The sequence below is a fragment of the Chanos chanos genome, chromosome 12 (assembly GCF_902362185.1).
Source record: "Chanos chanos chromosome 12, fChaCha1.1, whole genome shotgun sequence".
NCBI lineage: Eukaryota > Metazoa > Chordata > Actinopteri > Gonorynchiformes > Chanidae > Chanos > Chanos chanos.
The window spans coordinates 14,090,544-14,111,956 of NC_044506.1; the positions used below are offsets into that span (position 1 = coordinate 14,090,544).

The following is a 21,413-nucleotide window of genomic DNA, read 5'->3' on the forward strand; positions in this document are numbered from 1 at the left end:
TAGAGGCAGATGAGAGGATGAGGAATCTACGCGCGCGTTTTTAATTAACTTTTCTCTCTGTCCTGTAATGATCGAGCTGGTCAACGTACGGGGACCCGGTCAAGATACACGTTAATATCAAACAAATAAAAGTGCACATGATTAAAGCCTGCCGCTTTATTAAATTTGAAATTCAAATGAATGTAAGCTGTCCACGTGCACAGCATGCAGATATGCATTCCCTTCAATGATGAGAGAGAGAGAGAGAAGGAGAGAGAGAGAGAGAGAGAGAGAGAGCAGGGAAGGAGAATAGACCACATCTATGACTACTCTTACCATGAATTTCGATTATCTTTTTTACAGAAACATAGCCTAAGTGAAATTTCTAGTCAGTTGTTACTGGTTACATAATTACAACGTGGTCTGTCGAAGAGTAGACAGACACGTATTAATTATTATTATTATTATTATTATTATTATTATTACTATTATTATAATTATTATTCCCGTTGCCGTTGCTGCCGACTGTATATATGTTACAAATTCATGAGCAGTTGTTTTAATAAGAACGCTGCAGATGATAGGCCTTACTGTGCAAAGGAATAAGTAGCTAAACTGATGAGAATTAAACAAACATTCACCTTGCTGCTGAATGAAAAGAAAGCAAAGGGGCAACGAAGATGAAGTTAATTCCCTTTTATTTGTGGAGCGGTGTTGCCACCGCGTGCACACCCACTTCCACCCCTTGGGTTGGTCAGCCACGCCTTCGCAACATACCGGGCCGCGAGGCTCTAATGGACGCGACAAATATTCTCCATAAAGTACACAAATGCACTTGAAAACATGTGACAAAATACAAAAAGCGCACAATTATGTGGCAGTGAGAAATTAGGAGAACGCCTCATTTTACCATAGACCTTCCATCGATAACGGGATAACATTTTTTTCCCCGAAACATCACAAAGTTTTTGAAACATCACATAAATTATAAACTTCTATGTGCGCAGTATGCCCAAAAGACATATCGCAAGGAAAATCTGCAGATAAAAAAATATTTACCATCAGATCTGGCTCTTAGGAAAATTGTTCTCAGTGTAAGGGTATCCCTGTCATAAACATACAAACAAACAAACAAAAAACAAAGCAAAAAAAAAAAAAACCCAGATTACTCTGTACCCTGCCCCCTTCCCACTTCTCGTAGCTCAATCCAAAAGCGAATCTCGTCAGGGACTGGTTCACTGATGACCTCACGACAGAATGTTGCATTCCGGAGTTTCAGCAAATCCAATTGGTTAAACCAGACCCAGCGCAACTTCAAAGCTCCAGAGGCACTACAATTGTGGTGTGGTGGGCGGTAAACATCATTGTATGGTACACATCTCAAAAAAACAGGCGAGTGACTTATAAATGTAAAGGCACCCTCAAAGGACAACACTTCTGGGATGGCAACTTCACTTTTGGGGGTGAGTTTTGAGGTCCTCTTTTATTTTACTTATGGGGTTAGAAAACAATGTACAGCTTTCGTCCGCGCCTGGAGTTGTCATAGCACGATAGTGCAATCTGAGAAAAAGACTTATATTGCAGTTATGTTAACCAGCTTCACTGTGTTTAGTGGTTATGTCCTTCGGCTTTACATAAATAAGAAGAAATTGGTTTCGGTGTGTCATTATGATTTGTTTTGTTGTGCGTGCTCTGTTACCATGTAACACATGAAGTATGTGTTCGCAAAATCACAATCGCAACTTGCCCGACTGAATTCTCGAATTACAAGTGTAGTGAAAACATTCTCTTTAGGCTACCTCAGCAAAAGTGTGGTAGCTTTCAGTCTTCGTAGGCAAGTATAGCGTTCTCTTATCGTTGGCTTGCGTGGTGGCTGACTATGTTTAACTAAATATGTCTGTTGAGTTGATTAGTTCTTTGTGTTTTCTTTACTGACATGTTACCACTACCCATTTCTCTCCAGGAAGAACCGAGATTAGGATCTACTCCTTTGGCCATGTTAGCTGCAACCTGTAACAAAATAGGGAGCCCGAGCCCGTCATCGTCGTCGATTTCGGATAGTGCTCCGTCGTTTGGAAAAGGTTTCCACCCATGGAAAAGAGCCGCGCCGAGCAGCTGCAGTCTCGGCTCTAGTCTCTCGTCGTTCAGCGTGTCGGGAACCGCTCGGAGCGGAGCTGGATTGGCAGACTCTTTCACTGCGAACGGCTCCCCCGGATCCAGTGCTTTCTCTCTGACAACAAGCAACTCGTCCACCACGCCGTTTGGAAACGACTATTCTGTTTTTCAGACATCCGTATCAAGCAGCTCTCAAGAACCGAATCCGCAGCCAGTTTTTATCTCCAAAGTCCACACTTCAGTGGACGGTCTACAGGGTATTTATCCAAGGATGAGCGTTGCGCACCCATATGATTCTTGGTTTAAAACGGCTCACCCGGGCATACCAGGCGGGGATGTTGGCACCGGTGGTGCGTCTGCCTGGTGGGACATGGGAGCTGGTTGGATTGATGTTCAAAGTGCGAACGGGGCCGCGCTCCAAACTTCTATTCATTCACCCTTGGGAGGCTATAATTCAGACTACTCTGCGCTCAGTCACTCTGCATTCAGCGCTAGCCCATCACCGCATCTCCTCACAGGAGGACAACACCTGATGGACGGATTCAAACCGGTACTACCCGCCACCTATCCAGACACTAGTCCCAACTCCATAACGGGAACAAATGGCGCGGTCTTGACCACCTCCCCGGCTGTACCTTTAGCTGGGTCTCCACGGTCATCTGCACGGCGGTATTCTGGCAGAGCAACATGCGACTGCCCGAATTGCCAGGAGGCAGAGAGGTTGGGGCCAGCAGGCGCAAGCTTGAGGAGGAAAGGGCTACACAGCTGCCACATCCCAGGCTGTGGCAAAGTATACGGAAAGACTTCCCATCTTAAGGCGCATTTGCGGTGGCATACCGGCGAGAGACCATTCGTGTGTAACTGGCTTTTTTGTGGGAAAAGGTTCACCCGGTCTGATGAGCTTCAGAGGCACCTCCGCACACACACTGGAGAGAAAAGGTTCGCTTGCCCGGTGTGTAACAAGCGCTTTATGCGCAGCGACCACCTCAGTAAACACGTGAAAACGCACAGCGCCGGTGGGCCTGGGGAGCCAGGTTCTAACGGTAGCGGATGTAAAAAGGGCAGCGACACCGACAGTGAGCAGAGTGTCCCGGGAAGCCCAGCCTGTCATTCCCCTGACATGATGCACAACACCGAATCAGTCCAGACCTCGAGTATGAACGGCCACAGTTCAATCAGCTGAGCGAGTAATGTGTAGATAAAGAAAAACAACAACAACAAAAGCATTGAAGTGTTGCACAGAAAATGATAAAAGTACAAATAAAAAGGGCACACTCATTTCGGCTATTAGATAACAGAGTGTTGAGCGGGTAGTGTGAAACTTTAAGCCAACATGCTTGCTTGCCTCCCTGTTTCTTTCAGTCTTTATCCATACAAATACGCGTTATCTAATTTTAACGACACATTGTCTAAAATGAATTTGGAAAATGTTTTTTTGCTTTGTTTTGTTTTACGGGGTAGTGGCGATTTCAGAAACAGTGTTTGAACACAACCATCTATCTAAACAACTTCCAAAAAACTGGAATGAGGACCTTTGTATGTTTACATAGCCTACTATTTGCAACTTCTTATTTTGGCTCAACACTTTTCTGAGGCACTTTACTCATACTCTGGAGAACACAAATCTCTCTCGTCTATAACTGCATCAGAAGAAAGCATAACAAAAACTGATTGAAATTATTCTTTTCCGTCGGGTAGAATGTCTGTTTTTACCCAAAGCACGCCATGGTGAAACATATTGTGTATCTTATCAAATTATGTTGAACCTTTATGATGAGTATCAATACGAGACTTAGGAACTAGACCACAGGTCCACACACGGCCGATGTAAAGAGTTGTTAAAGTGTCCGCTGAATAATTTTGTACAGTAGCCTGTATTTCTTTGTGCATTGATATTCTTTAATATCTATAGGAGTGCATTTTGAGCTTCTTGCCATTTTTTCCTCTGAGAACAAATTAAAAATTGTACATAGGTTTGTTTCACTTCTATTTATCCATGAGTTTGACCTGTACTTTGAAGCCTATCAGAGTCGCACTTTGAAATTATATTTATGGTTACAGGATCGTATCGACTCGATTGAGTGGTTAATCATTTTAATTTAATTTAGCATGTGTATGTTTGAATATACTGACCATTCATTTTCAGGTTGATGCCTCGTAATAAAGTCAGAATGGTTTTGACAACACGCACATATGCAATTTCGTTTCTTTTGATGTAGAAAAAATGTCAGCAGATATCGAACATTTCACAGTCCAAAAAAGAAAGAAAAAAGCTGTATACATATTGTAGTTTCATTCAAATGTAGGCTACGTTTCCGTATATTACGTGTAATTGATCTGAAACCATCGAAGAGGTTTACAGAGGTCGGGGTTAGCGCACCAGCTCTGTAAAAGGCTTGGTTTTGTGAGATTTTACGAGATTTTCCTTTGAGTGTGAACACTGGAACCGTAAAGAGGGTTAAAGCTATATCCGATAAATACCATTGATAAATTAAACAAAAAAAATCAGTTTCCTTAAATTCATGAAAAATTTAAAGTGAATTTTCCAAATAAAAAGTTAATTTATTGAACAGTTTGGTCATTATTAATTAATAGTTTAAGTATTATTGAATAACAATTGTGAGTGAGATTAGAACAGGAAAAGCATTGACAGATATTTAGTTCATAATGGTAGAGTTTTAACCGAGTAAAGATCGCCACAAACTACATTTTTAAGACAAAGTGGCTATCATGGAAAATTCTCAAAGGAACAAACTTATCTCGCTTTTTTCATTTTACTTCTGATCAGCACAAACATTTTGTAGGCTTCATTAAAAAATATGGTACTCTATGAACGGCCTGTAGATCCTCGCAGCAAAAGTGAAGAAGCCGCAAGACTTAAGCTGAGAAGTCCAAATATATTGGCCTACAAAAATGTGTGTAAAGATAGCTCGAAGACAATGAACTAATACCTATACCACCAGGCCTAACTGTAAAGGCACCAAAGCACTTTTTCAAAACTCTTGTAAGGTTGAGGCTGACTAATGCAAGCATGAACCAAGATACATCCAAAAACCTACTACACCTCACGAGAACGCAAAACAATTGCAGGACCCCATGCCACTTGTATATCTAGATGTGAAGTAATCACGGAAATACGACTTTTAATGTCGGTGTCAATAAGTAAGTTATTACTATTTTACAAAATAAAAGGAATAAACCCGAGTGCTCTTTTTTTACACGTGAGAGACTGAGAATAGGAGAAGACGTTCTCTCCTGGTCCAACACGGATGGTTATGCCAAAACACACAAAGGATACTAAACAGTTAGGTAAAAGACCAAATAAAATTCACTCGACAGGCTAGGCATCCACTGACTCTTAAAAATGTAAATTATAAGCGCTTTCGACTTTCAATACTAATTTTCTCTATGGTTTCTGAATTGGTTGTATTCCTGGACAATACGATTTTGATCCCACGAGGTCGATTTCAAACTATGTTAAAATATGTCATTTTGGTCCAGTAGATTGGAAATGTTTATCTTATTAAATGCTGAGATGATTTAATGCTGAGATTAGGCTGATGACTGGAAAGTTCTGAGTCACATTTCATCGTCGTTGAGTAGAATCGTAGCAACCTGCCCTGTTCTCTGTGACCCCAAACGGTGCAGTTTTTCAATGAAGTTCACATTCTCATTAATACTGACGACATAAAAAGCGCACGACTCAAACAGGTCGCATGTAGTGAAAAGTTGTTTAACTAAGCTGTCTCTCTGCATGACATTTTCAAGTAATCATATGCTCATGCTTACCTATGACTACGATATTCCTTAAAACCACAAGAAGACATCCACATGCAACTCCTTGTTCCACCTTTGAGCAACGTCTACGTTCTGTGTGTATTTGGCTCCCCCTAGTGTTTATTATGGCATCTACGTGCGACCGAGTAAATCGAGTAAAATGGACTTCATGCTGACCGAATTAGCATATAAATAAAGATTTTGGTCCCAAGTCCTGCCATCAAAGCTTTACTACACATATCGCAAGCGATGTCTAATGAGAAAGAAAAAAAATGTTGGTAAAAACAAAAAGCTGTGAGTAGAGAATAATCCTACTGTCATTTAGAAATGCGCACATCCTACATATTTTAACAAAGGACGAACTTTGAGTCTTTACGGACATATCTACCTTTTTCCTCAATAGTGTCTATATGATGAAAAATACACCCCGAATTTCTTACAAAATGATGCTTCCAAAAAGCATTTGTGCTTTCATTTTTTACAGTACGGTTATGAAAAGGAAGACTGAAACATTATGTTATTTCTCTTAATATCAGTAAACTTCTTTGGAAAAACCCCCAGAGAGGACTATATGATTTTGATCATTTATTGAAACCAAACTGTTTTGATGTGAAATGTAAAAATTACACTGTATTTAAAATGGAAAAGTGCTGGTACATGGTGCAATGCCCTATTATCTGTGATTCTATTGCTAGCAGTATAACAATCTACATATTGCAAAAGTTTTATTCAACACCATTCTCTACCATACCTAAAACACATATGCACATTTGAATTAGTGCTTAAGAATTTGAGCCACCGTGTATGAAAACGGCTAAGACAATATACAAGATTCTCACCATACAAAACAAGAACAAAATCATTTTTTTCTACAAAAAGAAAAAAAAAGTGAAAAACAAATACAGTTTTAATAAATAACCATCTTAGTGCTCTGGATGAGATCAGCTGAAGATGTAAACATTGTGCTAAAATTGGTTAAAACGTAACCACAGGAATAAGTGAGCCTTCCAGGTTTAGTTGTTATTTAGGAAAACTTTCTGACCAAACAAATGAAGGAGTTAAAACTAGTGCCATATTTGGCCTTTTTTTTTTTTTTTTGAGAAAAAAGCCCTCTTAGTACCTTGCCCCATATCACCTCTCTAATTGGGTCAGCTTTCTAACACCCTCTCTGCAGTTCAGTAGTACATGACAAAATAAAGAAGTGCATATCATGAGGTTAATAAGCTCCACTAATCCACTACCAGTTAACATCCAGTTTTAACCAGAAAATACAGCAACTTACATGACGAAAGTAAAACACTAAAAAATCAAAGCCATTTAAGATCCAGACCATTGTTTTGATGAGGAAAAAGTGCAGAACACGATATCTGCTATTGTATGTGCCTCAGCTGAATTTTGTTATGAACTGGAAAAAATCTGTAGAATGCCTCTGGAAGTAAGCCACAGCCAATTCCGTATTTTTCATCACCAGGCCATGTCAGCTGATTTAGTTGATCAGTACCTTTATAAATTAATGACCAGCTAAATCCATTATGTTTGTACATCCATTATGTTAAAGCGCTGGCACTGTTCATACAAAACAATGAGTACCAATATCTGGAGAGAGAGACTGCTAGATTTTCCCATATGTAGAGGTTTTGGTTGTGAATTTGTACCTAATCTACTACTGGCTCAACCGAAGAAATGTAAGCATTTCTTTTGACCACAAGATGGCAGTCAAAACCTAACTATTGAATGATTCTCTAAAAAGGTACTGTACTGGCTTCCTCCAAAAATGATTTTAAGTGGTTCAAGATAAATACAAAAACCAAAAACAAAACTGTAGTGTGTCATTTCATCGAATAAAACTTAAATATCATGCTCACAAACAAATAAAATATTAACAGAATCCTGAACACAGATTCTCACACATCGTAAAAGACATACAGTACAGTCATGAACCACCCAGAGGTCACTAATCACAGGCAACCACAGAAAGCTCTGATTTTGGTCAGCTAACGAATCAAACTGTGTGAATTTTCAAACGTTAAATCTCACACAGACAGAGGTTAAAGTGGAATACAGTAATGGAATGCTGCCGACACGATAAGAAAAAAACAAAACAAATTTAACAAGTGAGTGTCTGTTCAAACATCATTAATTTGAAAGGTTTCATGTCCAGTCCACTTCAACCTCTGTGTATAAAGTACCTTTAATCTCTCTTTTCTTCTACCTGGGTGGCAGCAGAAGATGACAGATCAAATGCCATATTGCAAAGATTTACACACGTACCATTCAAACCCTGGAAAAATAAATTAAAAAAAAAGAAAGAAAGAGAGGTACTCTAACGTACCCATCAAACATCCCACTAAGTAGTTTTTTAAAAATTAAAAAAAAAAAAAAAAAAAAAAGAGTGTGTCTGTTGTATTATTGCTCTTGCTTATGCTACTCTCGTTCTTGTTAGACGTCTTCTCGCTCACTGCCAGACTTCGCTCAGAGGCATCTTGGGTATGTGGACATGCATCTCTACAGGGTGCTCTGGAAGGCGGTCTCGTCTGTAGGTTATTGTCTTCTCATTGCTTCTGGGTGCATATGACAGATCCTGCGTAAAGACACCACGTTTACATTGAATGGGAGCGTTAAACGGTGCAATGTATAGACTCTGCAGATAGAGTGAAAAATTGTGAATGATATTGCTTAAATGATATAAAACTAGAGGAATATAAAATAAGCTCCAGCAGAGCTGAGAACCGAACAAAAGGTTACGGACAGACAGAGGCAAGAGGTGGAAACGTTTGTCACTGTCGACCGATGTTTTATAATACTTAAAAGGTCTTAACAAAAGCAGACAAAATGAACTCAAAATACCACATCTGAGTTGGAGGCATACACTCATATTTACAATTCAGCTGATGTAGATGACTCTTACAGTTACACCAGCAGTGAGAAAATCACGCTGGTGGTATGAAACCACAACCTTGTTTTTACAAGGCCACCTCCTTTATCACCACGCCACGAGCTTCCTCACAAATACACTCCCAAAAATTCTAATTACCTTACTGTTGTCCTCAGATTTCTCAGAGGGTTTTGCAAGCTGCGGCCAGCGTCTGCTTCTCAATAGAGTTCTGATTCCAGCCAAGATGACTAATCCCAGGACCACAGTGAGGATAAAGACACTCAGAAATGTCATGAAGTACTGCTGGCTGTAAAGACATTCTAGAGGAAGAAGAAGAAGAAGAAGAAAAAGAAGAAGATGAAGATGGTAATAATGGTGATGACAAGCTGTTATCAACATTCTTAAACTCTTAAATCACCATAATAAGTACACATAAGTATAAGCATAACAGCATGATAAGAATAATAAGTATACAATGATTTAGGACTTAACTGGACATTGCCCTGTAAAACTGCTGTCATAAAGTCTAATAATGCATCTGCTCGTGTTTCCTCTCAAACATGGAACATACAGTCACCCATGAAGCCCCAATAAGGTAAGTAAGGCTAACACAGACCTAAGATAGACATTTGTTCAGATACACAAAGTCTACCACCAAACGCACTGTACTGTAATTGACTGACAACATTGTACCACAGTTGCAGTATAGCATTATTGACATGTAGATTAACACAGCTCATGATATCTGACCGCCAGCGATCACGTACAACGGGAGAGAGAGGATCCTGGCTTTAGCAAATCATGTCACTGAACACCTAGCCACTTGGCCTGTACGTGTTTTAGCTGCTCATCAGTCCTGAAGTGTTCAGGATTTCAAAAGACAACATGTTGAACCGCTACTTGAAGCACTGCTCTCAGGGCAGTGTTTTTATTCAAAGCCTCCACTCTTCTAGTGTTTCTACACCCAGTGAAGGACTATATTTGAGGGAGTTTTTGTATTTAAGTTTTGGCTACAGAACTGCCATCTTCACCAGCTCTCTGTCTCCACTGTCTCTCTCAGCCTCTGAACAAACACCTTACACGCGGGTAGCGACACTTGTCCTCTCTCTAGTAAAGATAAACGGAAGTATTTCAGAGTTCACCGAAAACTGATTCATCATCTGAACAGATGTTAAAATTTTCTTCAATGAGGACATCAACAACAGCTGGAGAGAGTATTCCCATAGGCTCAGAGGAAATCTGTAAGCCAGTTGGACAGTATGAACCTTGATGTTTATAACCACCGCCGCAAGAAGCGGCCGAACGTTATGTAGAAAACATAAACCCTTAGATCTCTACGATTACGGGATTCTAAAAAAAAAAGAAAAAACAGTAGGTTTTTTTGTGACTCACCCCCACTCCAAAACAAGAGTCAAAGTACCGCATTGACATTTCAGTGTGTTGCTATGGAGATTTGGCCAGAGAGCCAGGGAGAGGGATTCTTCGGAAGGACAATCCCATAGGGGAGCGATGATGAGAGGAACAGGGAGAGTACTAACACAATGGAGTGCGCTGTTTTCTAAGAGTGGAGATGGGGGTGTAGGGTGTGGCTTTCGCAACACGACGTTTAGTAATGTAATTGCACATTCATGAAAGTGTTTATACACATCTATGACATTAAAACAGAGGTGGAGATGATAGATAACTAACATCAAACGGATCTGAAACAGAGCACATTTTATTCCAATCACACACACACTCACTCCAGCATCCTTTCATTCCACCCACACACAAACACACAAGGACAAAGTGCTTGCACAATGGGGGACAAAACTGTTTTGATGATACTTTTTCCTGGGAGCAGCTCTGAGTAAGTCCAGGGACTTTCTGAAATTCTGGGAGAGGACTTGCTGACAAGAAGCTAAAGGGTCTTACCACGATGCCTACTAATGTGGAGCTGTGGGCGGTCTGACGCCAGGCCCATCTGGAACCTGTAGTGGCAGTGATCACCGCTTGGGTACAGGCAGTTCCTCCAAGTCCCTCCCATTAGCTCTGAGTTAATCAGCAACAATGTAGCGTAAGCATTTTCTGTTTTACTTTCAACAGAGCAAAAACGCAAATGTTCTCAAGCAGCTACAGTATCATTCTGGTTGAATACAGCATAAAAAGTCACCAGAGAAACTGATGAATAGTATACTGTCAAAATGCCAGGAGGAAACTGGAAAGTAAATCATTTAGGAAGCTCTCCAAATTGTAACGAGGCCAAGAAAGCTCTAAATCAAATCCTGGCACACTCCTCTTGTCTACATTGATACAGATTTTTCTGTGTGCCTTATTCATGGGGTTTTGTAATTTAACATACCAGTGATGTCATCAACATAGCCCACCAGTGGAGTGCAGCTTCTGTTACACTGCTCTGTGTTTCCTTGCCCAAAGCCATTAGATAAATGGCAGTCTATACAACTCCTGAGGCAGTGAGAGCGAGAGGGAGAGAGAGATAGAGAGAGAGAAAGGGAAAGTGAGGGCAAGAGAGAGAGAAAGAGAAAGTGAGGGTGAGAGAGAGAGAAAGAGAGAGAGAGAGAGAGAGAGAGAGAGAGAGAGAGCAGTTATGACTTATGAAGTGATGTTATTCAGTGAGGTAATCATCTTTAAAAAGAGGATAAAATTACCATTGAGATTGACAGGAGCTGAAACAAGTGGGGCACTTGTCACACAATGATCCACTGTGCTGGGGACTGTCACACACACACCTGCCGCATACACACTTTCCGTGCCCACTGCAAATTAGCCCGTCTCCGGACAGACAAGTTTCTGTGGAAACTGGACACATACAGCTCTCTCCTGTCCAGCCAGGCTGACATAAACACACACCAGAGACACACTGACCATGCCCTGTGACATGCATGCACATTAATACACACACACACACACACACACACACACACACACACAGAACACAAAATTGGAACGAGGCAGGATTAGTTAAGACCATATCAGACCATAGATTTGTTTGACAATAGATACTGATAAATGGTTCCCTCCCATGACCAAACACTGCTTGAGTAGAGCATATTTTTCCATATTCAATCAGATGGAACAATTTAAAGGCCGCAGAGATACCTCTCGTGTTTATATGTCTAATAAACAATGATCCAAAAGACACAGTACAATCCCAAAAATCTATTAGTTTTTACGCACCGGCGCACGACACGCCCCCTGCGTAGGGGCAGGAGAAATCGTCCCGCTCACAGAACTTTCCATAGATTGTTCCGAGGCTGCTCCTGTCACACAGGCATTTCCCACACGTGCAAGTTCCCCTGTCACTGCACAGCGGTCCACCTCTGTTCTCTCTGCAGCTGTCAGTCAAATCCAGCTCTGTGTCCGCGGCCTGTGACTCGGCGCTGTCCGCGCACGGCGGAGGGTTTGGATCGTCATGGCAACGTTTCGACTCCCTGCAGGCGCACCCGCAAGCCTGTCGCACGTGGACCGTGACACTCTCGTTAAATCCCACAGGCTGCACTGTTACCAAGACCTCCTCCCCTGCCCCCTCTTCCACCCGATTTGGACACTCGGTCATTCCAATGGTGATGTTGAAAAAAACCTTAAGAAGAAGAAGAAGGAGAAAACAGATAAACATAGATATTTACGAAGTTCTAATATTCGATAAGAAAAGCTCAGCCTTTCGGTATGTAAACACTAATCGGTCTCTTAAAATGGGGTATTTGTTTGTGTTATTGAATATTGTACCCTTAAGCTGAAACTGAACTTGTAGTCAATCTGACACGATGACTCACAACAGACGAGGCCTGATGAGATTTAAGCCAACATTCTTTACCCTTCAAAAACACTCTGATGACCTACATTGTATCTAAACAGATTCTGTTAAACACAGATGTCTATTATTTATCCTAATTCACACAAACTGACATTTCCCATGGTAGGAGCTTAAACTGTGTTAAGGTTCTTATTAGCTAAGCCTTTTCCTGTAAATTGTGCCTAGTCATAATCCACTCAGTTCTGTCTAATCACTCTACAAGTACTCAATATGCTCTCAAGGGACCTTGACCGTGAACATGCATGCACACAGTTGCACATAAGCCGAGAACAACAAGATTCTTGCACAAAGCCGGAGTTGTTTAGTAGACAGTGTTCTGAGAGCCACAACAATGGGACTATCTAATATGTGTTTTGGAGCAGTTTAGGTAAAAGGTGCTGCAGCGGAAAACAAAGACAGGCTTTGACTCTTGTAAGAGAAAGGAGCGAATAGCTCTCATTTCTCAGTGTCCAATTACGCATGGCAGTACGTATTGTTTAATTAAGTTGAGTAGTAAATAGGTGTATCATACAGACAAATGTTAAATTTTATTCCTCCATACTGTTTGTTTGGGTTGGACATCGGAGCACTTGGCAGTTCCAGTGAGGGTGGATCCGTTGGGGCAGAGGGTCGTCACATTCACCCAGAACCTGTTAATTTGGCTGTTTTCAACGCCTATCTCCACCTCCACGTCTGACAAAAGTTTCTTTAGGGAGAGAAGAGACAGAAAAACATATTAGTGAATGACTTAAACGTTCTTGAAAAAGAAACGTTTGAAAGTGAAATGGGATGCAGAGCAGTACAAAGAAAGAAAGAGAGAATGGGTTTTTGTGTGGTGTGTGTGTGTGTGTGTGTGTGTGAGATAGAGAACGGAAGGAAGATAGAAAAAAGGAAAACAGGTATGGGGAAAGAAAGAGGTAGAAAGAGAAACAGCCAGGACACAGAAATAGGTAACAGGAGGAGAAAATAAAACCGTAAAGGAGAAGTCAAAAAGAGAGGTAAAGCAACATTCTGCACAGTGCCAGAAAGACTCCATTGTCCCAAGTTATAATCAGTCTTGTTAGAGCCAAGGTTTACAAGGGAAAAGAGGGAGGTCTAAAAATAGGCCCTTTGTATTTTTTAATGATTCAGACACAGTGTCGTGTTGTTGTAGCAATAGGAGCTTGTTAATAATGCAAGGCTCTGTTTGCCTGGGATCTGTGGATTTTGCCCATTCCGGGTAGGAGGAGGACAATAGATTGTTGTGCCTCCAGTAAGATTATGCCAGTACAGAATCCCCCCAGCTACCCCTGCTTAGCTGCAGTGCTTTTTCTTTCAGTTTGATTACACACTCCTTTTGCCTGTGATTCATTCATGACTATGAATATTAGACACTTGGGATGTAATGGTTTTGTGCCAACACCATAACCACTATTCTGTAGTTCTCTTCACGGTAGCTTAGCACTGTTGCCTCACAGCAAGAAGGTCCTGGGTTCAAATCCCGGTCGTGACCCTCCCAGGTCCTTTCTGTGCGGAGCTTGCTCTCCCCATGTTTGTGTGGGTTTCCTCCAGGTGCTCCGGTTTCCTCCCACCGTCAAAAGACATGTATGTTAGGCTTAATATTCCTGTCAGTGCCCTTGACCAAGGCACCAGCAAAAGAACTGGAGTTGGTCCCCGGGCGCTGCACGCGGCTGCCCACTGCTCCGAATGTGTACATAGGTTGGGTTAAATGCAGAGGACAAATTTCCTCACAGGGACAATAAAGTACTTTTTCTTCTTCTTCTTCTTTTTCTTCTTCTTCTTCTACTTCTTCTTCTTCTTGGTTCGTTTCACGGTACTTCTGTAGTAAACCATGGATTTTTTCCCCTGAGCTCTTGTAAATTAAGGCTCGTTTGGAGTTTTTTTCCCCGGACATGATGACAAATCACATTGTATACATATTCATTTTTAGGAGCGCATATAGTTAGGAGAGCCTCACTCTTCCTGTTTTTGATCATTAAGAATAACAGTAACCATATTTTGAAGCCAATACTTTTCTTTTTCTTTTCATTTCTCATTGCAAGAAGATATATACACCGTACTTGTCATGCGGCGAGCGTATGCTGTAACTGAGTGGACCGTCACAACAGCTTTAATGACAATTTCGACCGAGTAACAGTTCTGAATAACAGCAAAGTACATGACGCCATTACTAAGACAATAAATAACATGCGTTATGTTGGAATATTTGAATCCACAACATGAATCAAGTAGATCTTATCTCTGAGTTTTTCTAAGCAGGAACTTTCTTACATTAAAGTAGCTGCATACTGATCTGAAGGCGGTCAGACCAGTCGGTCATCATTGTCATGTGTCTCTTTCTCTCGGGATATTGCCTCCCGAGCGACTACTTGCGGACAGTGTTAATACGAGTTTGTTCAGATTTCTTCCACTCATTGTCATGGAAAAGAGCATTAAAATAACTGTTGGGCAAGTTTAGTTTTTTCGTACACTCATTTTCCAAAAGAAGAACCTTAAAATAAAAGGTACTGGAGTTTTTTTCAATTCTATTTTTTTTAATGAACTTTGTCTCTGAATGTATTAGATTTATTCATCTTGGGTTAAATTTCTATTTGTTAAAATTAAAAAGAGAGAAAAATTTCAGTTCTGAGTTGGTTCAGCGTCCTTTCAAGCCTAAAGCATGATACAAACTGAACTGTGGCCAGAAAGTGAGGTACAAACTTAACCATGAATAATGTGAATCATTAACCTCTACTAGACATGAACACAAATCTTTTACTCATGAATCCCAACAGGAAACAACGACAGGCCGTTAGAGTATTTTTAGCACATGCAGAGGTTTTTCTTTAAGACTCATTTATGGTTACTGCAAGGAACAAGGAACATACATTTGGTGCGCAGAAGGGTTAGAGGTTATGAAACAAAGTCAGTAGTGATTACTACCTTATAGGCCTGAACCACTAAATCTTTGAGATTTGAGGCTTTGGGCAGTAGTTTCCCGAGAAAAGTTCCCGGAAGAAGGTCCACCAGATCCTGTTTTGAGAGAGGAAAATGTTGGCTGTGTGACCACTGGTTTTGAGTCCCCATTTACTGAGGTTACATGTCCACAATAAGATGCATTTTTGATGTCAGAGAAATTACCTCATACCACTTATATTGAACCTGGTCCACAGCAAAGATGGAATAGATGCTGTTCTCCAGAAGTTTTTCTGCTAGCTGCCCAATAGTTGGATGCTCCTAGTGCAGACAAATGTTTTAGAGAAAATCAGTTAGAATGGCAAAAGATGCACTATACGAGATTCTTTGAGAAATAAAATGATAGGTATACCTTTGTGGTTGGATCTGTCACAACGTTACCATGAGAATCTGGGTATAGCTCTGTGCGTCACTAGAGGCCTTGCATTATGTTACATTTAGGAGAACATATTGAGTAAAACTAATGTTGTTAATGCTAGGCTCACCATATTGGTGGACTGAGAGTAAGTGCTGCCTTCCAGATGACAGCTTCCATCATGGGGCACCACAATGCCAGCCAGTTTGCTGTCCAGGGATAGGTGAGACGGCTGATCAGTCATTACAAGAAGGAGGTGCTTTGCCTCAGGACGCCAACCAATGTCCTTCTGCAAGACAAGCAGAATCAGTTTCTAATTAACTTATAAATACAACTTAGCATTAGTGGGTATAAAACCTATGTGTATCCATGTCAGTTATATAACTGTTTATACAAATGCATGCTATTAAATGACACTTAAATATATGTGCCACTGCATGTGAAATACAATAAATTGTAATTACACCACTTGTTTTTCTCTGTAATTAAGCCATTCTTACACAGAAGACATTGAAGCTAAATCCTCAATGTGATACTTTTCACAACTATCCATAGATATCTTTCCTCAATGAAAAATCTACATGTGATAATACACTGGACACTACACAGAAACAGAGCTGATGGTAAAACAAAGAGAAGAGTAAAAGAAATCCCAAATGAATTTCAAGTGAGTAATTAGTGTTTTTTATTTAGTCTGTCCAGTCTAATTTTATCCAGAAGTAAGAGAAATTGCTCATCACATCAACAATTCCATCTGAACTTATACTAAACCACAACATGCCATGACAGACTGCATACCAGCAGCTTTAAATGTGGTATGATTAAGAGCCACAGAGTTACTCCATATTCATACTATATGGAACTGACTGGTCGCCCTCTTGGCATTTTTAGCCCCCTACTGCATACTATGAGTCAGAATTTGTGATCAAGACCATTAAAGGACAGAATTGGCCTCCCATGGCTGATGACATCACAAAATGAATCAAGGTCATTATAAGGGTTGTGAGCTGATTCAACCTACCATCATGCTCTTTAAATGGCTCCTTCTTTGCGAATCTGAAAGGGGTGTAATACTATACAAGCAGCAGGCAGATTCCCATGCATTGTTCAAAGGCTTAAGTGCTGACTTCATTCTAAAGATAGCTACTATGACTTAAGACATTACAGGGTGTAGGCAACCACAAAATAAAACTAGGGCAATACAATGTGCAAATGATTTGCTTTTCACCGACACGACTGCACACCCACGGACACGCAGAAATGATCTGGCAATATGATCCTCTACCATGGGACGTGTTCAAAAACACCCCTGAGCAAACTTGCTGTCATCATGAAGGTTCTTTGTGTAGAGCAGAAAGGGAATGCTGAGTCACTGTCACGTTATTCAACTGCATTGCATGTAAAACCCATTAAAATACTCCGTATAGGAGTAACATGCTGATTATCTCTGTCCTCACCTGGCAGACAGCTGCCTGAAGCATAGCGTCAAAGCCTCCCTCGGGAGTGTCCATGTTCCCTGAGATCCTCTGCTGTTGGATCACACGGGTGAACTCGGTCATGTTTTCAGTCACAGGAAGAACGTGGATGAACCCATGGGCTGGCCGGCATTGAACATCATAGTCACTGCAGGGCAAATAGAAAGAGAGAGAGGGAGGGAGGGAGAGAGACAGACAGAGAGAGAGAGAGAGAGAGAGAGAGAGAGAGAGAGAGATTAAAGTTCACTCCATGAGATAGATTTCCGCTGGATATCCTTGTGTAAAGATTGAAATCATGATGGAATGTCCCTAGAAGCAGTCCATCCAGTCTGAGGAGGTAGTCAGTTATTTCATTACAGCCTCACCCTGTGCTCACTTGCTTTACTGGAAAAAACATTATGAAAAACAGTTGCACACATAACAAACCAATAAGGCTGTTATTATAAAGGTTAGTTTGATAACTTTCTGGAGCATGACAACCAAAAGCTTCTAATTAACCTCTACAAGTTGCAAGACAGATACAAAACATACATCTGGTAAATTCTAGTTGAAAAACTAGAAATGACTGGAGAGTGGAGTAAATAAACAGAGGCCATAGGAAGTAGTGAGCCAATTTCTATTCTGTCTATCGGAACATTCAAGTTCTGCAGCCTTTTAAACCTCAATACAGGAAGCATCTTGTTAATATTATCCTTGCCAAAGAAGACTTGCCAAAAAGTACTGCGAAGCATGTGAATACACTAAATATGAGTATGATTCTCATCTAAATAAAATATGACTTCATTGAAAGCAAAAAATAGAAAGTTTGATGATGAAATGAGTTTTTTTTTCCAAAGCTAAAAGCTATGATGACACTAATGTATTAAAACAACTTTTAGAGACTTTGTTCAGTGCAGAAATACATAATGCACAAAATTAAAAGGATGGAGACCACAGATCACATTAGTACTAACTGTGCTGCTAGTGTATTGTGCTACTGGTGTACTTTACTGTACTGTACAGCTACTGTACTATACTGTAAGTAATTAGTCCATATTTAAACTTTAAGTAATTAATCCATCATAACCACATAATTAACATTGATTGTATTTCATGTTTTAGTTTCTCATACACAAAAAAAAACTTAATTAGACCTTGTTATAGAAAGAGGTGGGTAAAGCTGAGTACCTGCAAGGGTTGACAATTTTTGAGGGGTGAACGTCGATGTAGGGTGATGTAGGCTTGTCCACAAAGGAGCCAAAGCCTACTCGGAAGTCCCGAGAATGTTCCTTCATACTGTGTGACAGAGCCACACCGACAGTCTTCAGTCTGTCCAGGATGTCCTGCATGGAGGCTGAGACATCCACGAGGTAGTACAGATCCACAGGGTAGCGTTCCAACTGCTGCACCTCCACCACAAAACTTGCCTGACTCCCTAAAATGAAAAGAACAATGGCATCTTCTACAAAACAGAACTGTGATGTACAGAGAACTATCAAATTTCTTTGGTAGAAATTGGCAGCATAATGGTTATGCAGTTCCACGGTCTGATTTAGTATGTATATAAATGGAGGATCCTTAATTTAAAGCCATGGAAGAGACCTATATTGGCAAATTTAACCATATAACATCTAAATATCATAGGGTAAGTGAAAGTTTTATCAGGTGACCTTACTCCTCACCTGGCCGTAGACTGATGGTGATATCTCTGGGCGCCACCTGTGAGCTGCTCAGGGTGGCATTCACATCCACCCTCACCTTTGGGTTGTCTATGAACTCCACCTCACATCCCTTCTTCATCAGATTAGCAACTGAGTCACATCTCTGACTGCTGTGAGCTCCATCCAGAAATGTCTGCTCGAAAAAGCCAAAAGCTAAATGTCACCGGTCATCTCAGATGTCTAGAGTCTCATTGGTAGAGCAGTAGCTGTTACTATGATAGCCTGAGTATGAATGACAAACACTAAAAATTGACTATATATTGTATTTTCAAACATGTTGATTAAACGGTGTGTTATGGAGATTCCTGCAAAAGATTATGCTCAGTGTTGCCTTGTACCTAATGAGTGCCTCAAACTCATGACCATAATCTCACTCACATTTATGCTCAAAGGCCTAAGAGCCTTAAAAGTGTTTTTAACAAACTCTTTCAACCAATGTGTAGATCCTTAAAGCAGTGTAGGTCTTTTTGCAAACCAAAATGTGCTAAAGTGAAAAGGTAAGTGAACACTGGCAGTTTTTCCATAAGAACACACATGTTGGTTACATCCATTCAATCATCCCAGCATGACTTGTAAATAAATGTTAGTGATCAACTCCTTTGAAGGATTTATTTAGATTTACTTACACTTTTACTGCACAAATAAGATGCAAAAATAAGACTCTGTGCAACAAATCTACATCACCTGGGCCCAGGTAGATAACTAGTCTGGCTAAGGTATCCATGTAAACTAGAAAACCACCTGACTTTGGGACTGTGGTTTCCAGACTACTTGATCCTGCTCTGTGGGTTCCCATGGTCACTTTTGCACTAAGTAAACTGTTAAGAGGGTGCTGGGGATTAGGAGGCTTTGTGGGTTGCTCACGAAGTGAGTTCAGTGGCAAGCAGACACAGTGTTGGGGGGGGGGGGGGTAAGGTGCAGTGGTATTCAGTGTGTTATCTCCAAAAGACTAAACACTCACTGCACATACAAAGCTGGAATTTGTCCACTGCTCCCTTTCACTCAAAATACAAATTAACACTGCATACCAAAGTGACAGAAAGCAATTCTAGACCAAATCTTCTCCGTTACCTCTTGAAAGCACCAAGCGCATTCTGGTCCAAGACTCAGGCACTCTTCACATGTTGAGATGAGGGATGACGTGCAACGGTTATCTGCTGCCACACAGGGAAAACACAGAGGGAGAATTTACACATGAATGAGCTCAGAGGTTCAGGTTGTCACTCAGAACTGTTGTCCATCTGACGCCACTGTAACATAAGGTTCCTCAGCATTGCAGGCTGAAGAGATTCATTTGAAAAGAGACAGCGGCTGTCTCCATGATTAATCTATATTGGTGAATTTATCTGCTAAATCATTTACAAGTTGAGATATAATTAAAATCCACGTAAAAAGGTTAGGTTATCCATCATCACTGAGTTATGCGTCTTGGCATAGTTTCTGTTGGAGGAGTGCAACTTGGCATAATAGACAGAGCTGATAAATCTATTCTGGTCAGTTAACCTCACTCCGTCAGATACAAAAGCAATGACCTCACTTTTATTATCGACAGAATGCACGGAGGTAGGTCTCAGCATCACAGAACAAAAGTAGGTCGATACTCGTACTAAAGGTATGGATGATGGTGCATTGACTCATAGTCAGACTGACAGAATACAGTCTGGTGTATCGCAGTAATGGTTTTGATGAGACTGTGACGAAGCTGTAGACCTGACAAGACAGTACACAGTGAAGTTAAAGAAAAAGCTATTGTGCTATTTTCTTAACGTATGTATTGACATGCACCCAAACGAACTCCTTAAAATTCTCTATTCACGTCTTAGTAAAACTCACCCGAACGTGAAGATCCCGTTGAGGAAAGCAGCAATACTGTGATGAACAGTACGTAACGCAGGATTGTGTTACAGTATTTGCGTAGCCAGGAAGTCATAGCAGCATTGAGGGAAGCAGTGATTCTGCCTGAGACACCAGTGCCAGGGAGTTCGAACCGCTACTGAGAATTCCCCCTGGGAATACGTCAAACCTGGACGATGTCGAACAAAAGCAGCAACAGGAATACTATGACCGCATTGTAACACGTTGCCGTATTTACCCAATAAACTCTTAAGCCAAGCGGGGTTCACATTTCCAAAATCAGATTATCACGGCAATCTATAAAGCTCAGTTGATCGCGTGAAACTGCATTGGAGAGGATGAAAAGCAATTTCCATCGCTCCAGACGCGCAGGTGATGTGCGTAGATAATCGTCGCCCGCGACACGGAGTGGGGTACGATTCACAGTAACAGCGGCGTATGGCATTTTCCACGTCTCATCTTCAGTTGCGTTCGATCACAAGCTCTGTTTACGTCTTTTTAAAATGTATTTCAGGCTCTGTCTTTACACTGAGTC

General features: G+C 40.9%; 2 protein-coding genes across 2 annotated transcripts; one reads left to right on the plus strand and one right to left on the minus strand.

The window, feature by feature from the left end:
• Positions 1-1,421: 1,421 nt before the first annotated feature.
• Positions 1,422-3,285, plus strand: LOC115824757 (transcription factor Sp8). The gene is given in 3 exon segments (XM_075353615.1): positions 1,422-1,442; positions 1,943-3,212; positions 3,215-3,285. Coding segments are annotated over 3 exon segments (1,362 nt in total).
• A 5,041-nt stretch (positions 3,286-8,326) lies between these two features.
• On the minus strand, positions 8,327-20,954 carry itgb8 (integrin, beta 8). The gene is made up of 15 exons (XM_030789429.1): positions 20,864-20,954; positions 20,096-20,181; positions 18,986-19,157; positions 18,492-18,738; positions 17,307-17,472; positions 15,980-16,138; positions 15,660-15,755; positions 15,462-15,551; positions 13,102-13,245; positions 11,924-12,326; positions 11,395-11,617; positions 11,088-11,191; positions 10,661-10,777; positions 8,906-9,066; positions 8,327-8,452 (listed from the first exon to the last, which is right to left on the minus strand). The coding sequence occupies exons 1-15, from the start codon at positions 20,952-20,954 to the stop codon at positions 8,327-8,329; spliced, it is 2,385 nt and encodes a 794-aa protein (XP_030645289.1).
• Positions 20,955-21,413: the final 459 nt, after the last annotated feature.